The sequence below is a fragment of the Aulonocara sp. 'chitande type north' Nkhata Bay genome, linkage group LG23, assembly GCF_057382095.1.
Source record: "Aulonocara sp. 'chitande type north' Nkhata Bay isolate Kocher_YH1m ecotype deep benthic linkage group LG23, A_spYH_male_GT1.1, whole genome shotgun sequence".
NCBI classification, from domain to species: domain Eukaryota; kingdom Metazoa; phylum Chordata; class Actinopteri; order Cichliformes; family Cichlidae; genus Aulonocara; species Aulonocara sp. 'chitande type north' Nkhata Bay.
The window spans coordinates 19,311,875-19,321,124 of NC_141365.1; the positions used below are offsets into that span (position 1 = coordinate 19,311,875).

Below are 9,250 nucleotides of genomic sequence, written 5' to 3' on the forward strand. Positions count from 1 at the left end.
TGTGTTTCATACAGTCTGTGTCGCATCGTCTGTGTTCCCACCCTCCATGTTGTCACAGCCAGTCTTAGTATTCATAGTTATGGTTTCCTGAGTCTTCATAGTTTTTCCTAGTTTTACTTTCCCAGTTTAGTCATAGTTTAGTTTGTCACTGCGTTTCTGCTTTGTCTGCACTCCTTGTCACCAGCCACAATAAAGGCTCGCTTTCAGTTAAGGTTACTCCAGTCTACTCTCGTGTGTTCGCACCTGGGTCCACCACACACACCACCGCACGGTCTGCCTCCTCAGATCGTGACACTCCGATAACCTTTGGGTCACTGTTAGTGTGTGCGGCCCGCAGCCAAATGATGTTGCGTGAGAAACCGTCGATGCATCCATTAATACATATCCCATATGGCTTTAGTTTGTCATAAGAGTCTATGTGCCTTACAAAGTTAGGTCCCTGAGCAAAATATTGCCTCCTTCTGAGACGTCTGGTCTGGCGAACCTGGGAACCTACTGGGTCCAGTAAAGAGATGAGGATCCTGACGTCTTTTTTCCTGATCGCAATGCCGTGTTGTTTGCACTTTGTAAACATCCACCGATAACCGTGATCCTTCCCAGGCCCTTGCAGTTGGTTCACAATAAAATCTATCCCGGCGTCCAGGTCGTACTTATGTCTGTAAAGCGACTTGGCTCTCAATATCCGGTTTAAATGTCTCTCCGTAATGATGGTTCCTTGCATTGCCAGGCTTTTCAAAATGCATTTGTAGCTCATTCCCAGCCTAAAATAAAACTCAATCAGACTGTCTCTGTCCATGGTGTATAGGTTTAGCCTACTTTTATGCTTGTGTCTCTACGCAGCTGTCCAGGAATTCTATCAATAAGATGTGCGCACGTTATCTATTTCGTGGCCATAAATGCGTAATTCGTTGCCACGTTATACCCAATTCGTGCCCTCGAAATAGTATTTCGTGGCCACAAATAAGTATTTCGTGGGCACGTTATACCTATTTCGTGCCCTCGAAGTAGTATTTTGTGGCCACAATTTATTTATTTTTTGGACCATGTCATCAGAGGGGCTCTGTAGTTTATCAAAAACCATGAAAGGCCAACGTAAGGCTCCAGTTAGCTAATGTTAAACGAAATTATGTGATAAATAAATTTGTAATAATCAAATATAATGGGAAATAAGATTGTTTATATTTTTTTTTCAGCCTAAATTTACTGAGTATTACAAAGTTGCATCAGTGTCTGTACTAAGTGGTGTTAAATGCAGTGGCTTAACCATTAAACAAGCTAATAGGGCAGGGATACGACTGTCTTCTGCCACAAAATAAAGTAAATTCGTGCTCATGTAAGGTCATATTTATGGGATGTTTGCTTTTCTGTAGCTTTAGTTCAATTTATTCTTCTAAAATCTGTTTTTATTATTATTAATATGGCTGCTCTGTTGATAGTCTGTCAGCGGTGACATTACCAGCACATAGCCACAGCAGCTATAAACATGCTGATAGGATGATGTAGCTTCTGCAGCCAGCAGCGAGAACACTCAATACAGACTTAAGATTCAGTGTAACAGTTATCTAAATGTTGCGTGTCCTGTTTGTAAGCCCAGAAAATAAAATTAAATAAAATGGCAACCTCTAGCTTCAAGCTAAAGTAAGCTTCATGCTATTGTGAGGTTGTTAAATTTGCAAATATGCGCTTCACATATTCGACATGAATCATTTATATTTTTGATCTAAACATAATTCAGTCTCACGCTTTTCACTTGTTTTTAAAAGACTGTTCAGTCTTTTAAAATAAGTCAATTAAAATAATCGAAAATAGTTATGTTTTCTGTTGAAACCCCGCCCCTATAGGGTGTGTTCTGCGAGGGAAGATTGACCGTGGTGTCCGCCATTTCTTCTCTTCGTGGGAGGTGTACGTTTGGCGCAGAGCTCTACTTTGTCGAGGTAAATTAAACTTAAAACTAAATTTTCGAGGGAAAATTATGGAAGCCCGTTTCCGCCACTAAAAAAAAAAAAAAAAGATCCATAACTCAAAATTTCGAGTTATTTTCTCGAAATTTCGAGTTATTATCTCGAAATTTCGACATATTAACTCAAAATTTTGAGAAAAGCAACTCGAAATTTCGAGTTAGCGCTGCCAATCAGTAATCTACGTGAATGACGTCATTTCCCTGTTACCCGGAAGCTGAAGCCCTCAGCTACAAATGCTACAGCTAAGCTACCGGTATTACATCCAGTCGTGAATGCACAGATTGCTGAGTGTTTTCAGCCTGGCTTCACAAATGATGAAATCCCTGTGTTATTAGCTGAATCACATGGTGTTACTATCAGCAAACATACTTTAATTTGTTGGGATCCGTTTTTGAGTGCGCGGTCCTGCGCCATATGCTTCCGGGTAACAAGAAAGCGACCTCATTCACGTATATTTTTGATTGGCAGAGCTAACTCGAAATTTTGAGAAAAGTAACTCGAAATTTCGAGTTATGGATACTAGCTTTTTTTTTTTTTTTTGTGGCGGAAACGGGCTTCCATAGGAAATGAAGATAAAATCTATCAGATGTGTGAATTTTTACCGAGGTAGTTTTTCGTATATACTGCTGTTGAGCAACATAATGGAAAATAAGAATTATTCCTCAAATTAACTGACGATAATGCTAGCTTAAGCTGCAGGATAGTATTATGCATGTTAACATATTTTCCAACAAACTTGTGTGCTTTTAGTTAACTGGTGTTAGTAAAAATGTTTTACAAAAAAAGACAGGTATGAAGGGCCTGCAGTAGTCATTAGTGCCAGAGAAATTGTAAGTTTATTGTATTTTCTGGGTCATTGTGATAATATAATTATTTGAAATGTATTGACTTTTTCTTTACAGACATTTGGTGCTTATCACTCATTTAAGAAAGTTAGGATGCCCTGAGGTGGTTGTGAACTCTGTGACACAGAAACCAGGGGGCAAATCAAGTGCTGCTTTTGCCATTAAAAGACCACGGCGGTCTGAAGTAAACTATTGTCCCCCCTATCCGGTTGGAGAATCTGAAGATAGCCTTGAGACTGTGAGAGTGGAGCTTCTTTTAGATGTGAAGAAGACAAACAACCGGGAAGTGGTGAGAATGAAAATGGAAAAAACATTTGCATATAGGAGACATGAAGTAGTTTGTGACACACCCATGATCAGCGACTTCCAGGCAAGATGGCCAGCACTCTTTGAAGTGAGCGAGGTATGTAATTTGTGAATTCTTTTGTGAAGATCATTGTGTTTTAATGGTATCCTGTAATAGAACATTGACAACATTTACGTTGTCTGCCAGGTTTGTGGAAACTGTCAGAAATCATTTTGAACTGTAAAGATTTTTTGTTATTGATTGTAGCACCTGAAGCATACACTGTATATAAAAGATAGAAATGGTTTCTAGGTCTACTGACTTTATCTTTGACCTCAGTAAACATGATTTATGGTTCCTGAGTGTTTGTGGTCTAAGTTGCTAGTTTCATATTCATTATGACAGGGTGTTCATTGTACCCATTAATATGGAAAAGGACAGTGGACTAGTGTATGCTCATTGGCTAACGATTTTTGATTAACTAATGAGGGTACAGTGTCTCTTGGTTCCATAGGCAGATCTACACTGTGCTAATGACGTGCTATTTAAAAAGAAAGCTGGAAGGGCAACTGTGGAAATGCACAGCTTAAGACTTCAAAATAGAAATTAACAAGTGGTGACATCATTCTCTTTTTATATACAATCAGTGGTTATAAGCCACTTCTAACTCGAGCAGTTGTGTAACTTTTTTCCTCTGGAAGTCTGTCGAAATAAAAATCAGTCCATTTCACCACAAAAGTGAGTGGGATGCATAGCTGAAAATTAGTAATATGAGAAAAAATATAACTTTTTGTAAATGTGAGCTTGTTACATTTGAGTTTGTGACTGTTATTTTTACGTGTCAACTTCTCTTTTTAGATAAATGCAGAGTTTAAATGCATTACCACTAGAGCTGGGCGATATGAGATTTTTTCATATCACGATATGTTTTTTTCATTTCAGGCGATAACGATATCTATCACGATATAAGCCAAATAACTATATTTGTAAGATTTAAATGTGCCGTTGCTCACAAGTAAAATGTGAAATAATCAGCAGCTTGTTTTTATTTAACTATTTATTTCCCATAATAAGTTCAACAGGGTAGATGTACTTAAGGAACATGAGACTTTTTCAGATAAATAAAGGCAAATATTGCAAACTACACAAAAGGCAGCCGCTAAAGCGTTTAAGTTTCAAAATAGAACAAACGAAACAGACTAAATTGTCAATTCCACTTAGAAACAAAATATTAATTCTAAAAATAAATCTTAGTTTGTTTTACAGAAGAACAGACAAAACTGACTAACTTTTGTCAATATCAAATAAACTGAGAACTAAAAGGAAATTCTCAATCTCTCCTTGTTGTATAGCTTAGCTTTTCAAACAGTTTTAACAGTTACTTTAGTCTGACAGCATTTAAACACTGCAGAGAGTAGAATTAACAGTATTGTAGAAATTCATTTCACCGGGCTGTGGCCCCCCCACACCCTCTAGCAGATTATTACATGAAGGAACCTTTTAAAAAAACAAAAAACAAGCGCGTCCATGCTCACAGGTGTACACACGGGTGATCACACCCACAAACTACACCCTTTTTGGCTCCTACCTCAAAGCACACTGTGTTCTGTTGATCTTATGTGCTGCACAATAATGTTTAACATTTAGTATTTACTGTCATATTCCCATATATCATTGTGATGTTGTTTATTCTATTACTCTTGTTCTCTTCTGCTTGCTTTCTTTTTTCTTTCTCAGCAGGTGATCCAGGTGATTGATATATGCATTTTTTTTGCTCTGCCCGTTCTGTTGGTTTTTGTCTTTTGCCCTTCTCCCCTGTCCCTCTTCTCAGCTGTTTCTCTTTCCCTCTTTCTTTCTCCCCTTCTTTCCCCCAGACAAGTCTGTCCCGTATTCAGTAAGTGAAAATAAAATAAACAATAAAAGGTGAATCAAATGGACCATTACGGCAAGGCTGGGATGGTCAGTTTGGTAAAGTAAATCCGTTGGGCATCTTTCTTTGCCTTTAGACAACAATTCTGATGGCAAAAGAGCCAAACGGGACAGGCCAAAAAAAAGAAAAAAAAAAAAAGAAATTCATTTCACCGAAACAATAACGTGGCGCACAGTGTGACGCATGCACCAGTTTATTGTATTTCCAGACTTGCTTTCGGCACAATTTACAGTGCACGCTACTCTGTTTTTTGTCAGACTTGAAATAGCCGAAATACCTTCACACTACGGAACTTCTATGGCTCTTCCGTTCGACAATCTCTCCGGCATTGGAACCATCATCTGTTTTCTCTTCGGTCACGCTCGGTTGATTTTTCTAGTCGGCACACTCATTTCCTCCATTATGCGCTGGCTCCATTACCCGCTGGCTGCTTCCCAAACAAACACACGTGCGGCTTGGCACTTGTGCTGTACGTAACAAGTCATGCGACGTGACGCTGCGGCTGTGATTGGTTCGGCTCTGCGCTACTTAATTTGGATTGGCTGACCTTTTTTTTTTTTTTTTTAAGAGGACAAGAGCGGCGAGGTCTATCGTGATAGCTTAATTTCTCTATCGAGTAAAAGTTATATCGCGATACATATCGTTATCGTTCTATCGCCCAGATCTAATTACCACCATGCCACTGCAGTCCCGATTTCTCTCGCAGATAGATGTGCTATCTGACAAATTTATAAAGGTGTTCAAAAAGCGAGGAGGACAGATAGGAAGAAGACTGCAGAATATTCTGGAACCCATGGCCCAGGTAAGAAAGAATTTTAATTTGTGTCTACAGTTTAGAGAAAATAATAATTTTAACAAAATGCTGCTTGTCACCCTTTGCCAGGATGATGTTGATCTTGTGCGTGAATGTATTATCAAGGGGCTCTGCGTGTACCTCAACGAAGACCCCAGCAATTTAATGACAGAACATGTGGTAAGTGTTATTATAGAAGGTCATTTTATTGAAAATAAATGTGGTTGCTTCATGAACTAAACCCCCCCCTCCCAAAACTTAAAAATCTAAAATCTCTTACCCCTTGGCTGAAAAAGGCTTTTATTGCCACAATGACGCATGGACAACTGAACAACAAAGTCATGTAGGACTGTCAAATTCATCCCATTGGTGCAGCTACTAAAAAGATTTTGAATCTCAATAACATTGACCTCTCGGATTTTGAAAATGATCTAAGATTTTCAAAATTGTGCCACAGGTGTATCTGCTGGTGACTGTGGGATACCACTGGTGGCCCCTAGTTTGTATGTCTTTTTTAATTCTAAAATGAATAGACATATCTGAAAATGATTAGACTATATTTAGCTATGACATCTTGTTTTATCTACATGCGGACATGCCACAATTTCACTTTTTAATGGACATATTTAATAAATATGTCCTCCCACTATCCAAAGACATGTAGTTTGTGGGGATAGGTTAATTGGATAATCCAAATTGCCACTAGGTGTGAATGTGAGTATGAATGGTTGTCTGTCCTTGTGTGTTAGCCCTGCGACAGACTGGCGACCTGTCCAGGGTGTACCCCGCCTCTCGCCCTATGACAGCTGGGATTGGCTCCAGCACCCCCCGCGACCCTGAAAAGGATAAGCGGAAGCGAATGGATGGATGATGGATGGATATTTAATAAATATTGGGACCACCTTATTTATTAGACAAAATACTGTATGGCCTGGAAGTGTTTATAAAAAAAAATATTTATGAAATACTTGGATCCAGCTAATGTCTTTGTTTTGGATCATAGTTTAGTACAGTTCAGATGCTAGTATCTCTACAGTTATTGCTTTTGACAAAATTAACATAATAACCAAAAACCAGACTAAATCGACAAGCTTGTTTTGTGTCAGTCACTTTGTAAAAATACTGCTTTATTCAGTGTCCTTTCTAAACCATGGCAAAATGTAGTTATCTACTAATAAATGGGTTGAACGTCACCTTAGCCAAGGGAGAAAGAGATACAGAGAATTGTCTATATGGGTTAGAGAAGATATTATGTTTAGGTGTTTTACTTTTTTTTTCCTTCTACATGCATTAGGACCACGTGTTCTCTGAACACCTCTTCAGAGAATGAAGAGGTGTTCATAGTTGAACACCTCTTCATTCTCTGACAGTATTCTGCTTCTTTGCAATGACCAGTGTTCTGTTGAATTTAATTTTGGGAATGTGTATTTTCCAGGCCACAGATGAAGGAGTTATCCAACAATCTATTGAGGAAACAACCATGGGAATCTACATCATAAAGTCAAGAGATGCCAGTGACAGCCCTGAGGACATTGGGATAGTCCTTGAAGGCCAGAGAGTCTTGCAGGATTTGGATAACTGTGCCCTAGCAGCTGCTATGCTATTTGGATTAATGTACACTTTGAACCTGACCTACCCACCAGAACTGATGTATACCTTCGAGGTATTCCAGAAACTGGTTATGGAGCTCGAAGGGAACAGCCTTTCAAAGAAGGCCCTGGTTCTTAAGAACAGACTGTACGAGTGAACAGTTATGACATGGAAACTATATGTCTACCTCTCTGAATATGTTCCATTGATTCTTTTTTGCCAACACTGGCAAAATTACAGTATATAGTGAAACTGATTTTTCTCACAATTTTATAGGTTTTTACTGGTAGGAGCAACTTTCACTTTTAACTTTGGGGCCATCATTACTATAGCATTCAATGTTCATTTTTCAATCCATACTCTTTTGAGGAATAGTTTGTACTCTAGTGTTTTTTCTTGTTTGTTTTTTTTGGTTTGTTTGTATTTCTCATCACATTGAGGCTGAGTGTGCCACACTTTCTGCTTCTGCACAAAAATTTTCAATCAAGGTGTATTGCCACTGACATTGCATGTAATTGCCAACTCAGTCCCATTCAATTGTAAAATGATCGTTGCATCATTGCCGTCACCAAAGTCATTTTGAAGCTGGTAACTGCTCTCAGGTCAAAAGCCTGAAATAATTGAAGCAGCTGTTTAGAAGGCATACAATTTTTAAGTTCATTGGACATGGTTACAGTAATTTTGGTTATGTTGTGATGTCCAACCACTGTTTTGTTTTGTTTGTTAGTATAAGTTATTGTGATGTTTTACTTATAGAAGGAAGCCAAAACGAATCATATTTTAGGGCTCTTGGTTTTGTGTTTGAAAATGTTATTTTCAAGCTTTTCTTCGTTACATTTTAATATTTGCATTCCTGTTGCCATATTGCCTTAAGGCTCTTACATTTAAAAAAAAGAAAAAAAAATACCTGAGGAATTCTCACCTTTTACCTTTGGGCCAGTATTCCTAGAAAATTCAGCGTTAACATTTTCATAGGCCCTAGAATGTTGAATTCAGGATCCAGCAGTTGTTTGTGTTTGGTACATTTTGGAAGAGATGCATTCAGATGACTCATGTATAATCTGAACTGCTGTTACAACTTCCAATTGTATACTGTTTTGAAAAATACAGGTCATTGTTAAAAAATGTTTTGCTTGTTGGTTTGATTGAAAGCAAAACATACAGTACATACTCTGTGTGTGTGTGTGTGTATATAGCATAAAATGATCTTGTCAATCTAACACATGGTAGTCAAATACAATTAACATAAAAGAACTCTTTACATTTTACATAACCAGTTAATGTCTGATAAACAAGTAACGTCTATAAATATTTGACATGAATGAAAAGGATACAAACAACATGAAAAAATCATGTTCATGTTACAAAAAATTTGTGTGCAGTTATAACATGAAAAAATAAGGTTGACAAAACATAACTTAATTGCGTGCAACCTATTACAATATTTTTTTTTATGTTTATCCCACTGATTTTTTTTTTTTAGTGTATCCCAGGCTGCTCCAGTCTGCATGCCAAGTATCCTTGGGCAAGATACTAATCATCGGAGTGTGAATGTGTATGAATGTTAGATACTAAGCACTTAAGAGCTTAGAAGAGGTGCTGGTGTCAATGAATTAGTTGTATAAAGCGCTTTGAGTGCTCAAACAGAGTAGAAAAGCGCTATATAAGAACAAGTCCATTTACATGGTGCGACTCTCCATTCAATGGCTCTGGTAAATATTTTAGAGAGTCACCTGTCATGTCTGCAAGTAACCAGTTGTCAGCAGCAAAGTGATGTGCAATGACCAAATCACTTTTCGTGGACGCAGCTTTAGAAATAAGAATGTAAACATGATTGCTCATGTG

The 9,250-nt window shown here is 38.0% G+C and overlaps 1 protein-coding gene across 2 annotated transcripts; it reads left to right on the forward strand.

Annotated features, from left to right (window-relative positions):
• Nucleotides 1-3,092: 3,092 nt before the first annotated feature.
• Nucleotides 3,093-8,509, forward strand: LOC147301540 (uncharacterized). 2 transcript variants are annotated; one of them, XM_086284692.1, is made up of 5 exons: nucleotides 3,093-3,209; nucleotides 3,951-3,969; nucleotides 5,685-5,818; nucleotides 5,906-5,995; nucleotides 7,251-8,509. In XM_086284692.1, exons 1-5 carry the CDS (start codon nucleotides 3,102-3,104, stop codon nucleotides 7,560-7,562), a joined length of 663 nt encoding a protein of 220 aa, XP_086140818.1. In that variant the 5' UTR covers nucleotides 3,093-3,101; the 3' UTR covers nucleotides 7,563-8,509. The 2 variants fall into 2 exon arrangements, with proteins under 2 accessions (XP_086140818.1, XP_086140817.1); XM_086284691.1 differs by having other exon boundaries at nucleotides 3,108-3,209; nucleotides 5,685-5,824.
• The last annotated feature ends 741 nt before the right edge of the window (nucleotides 8,510-9,250 follow it).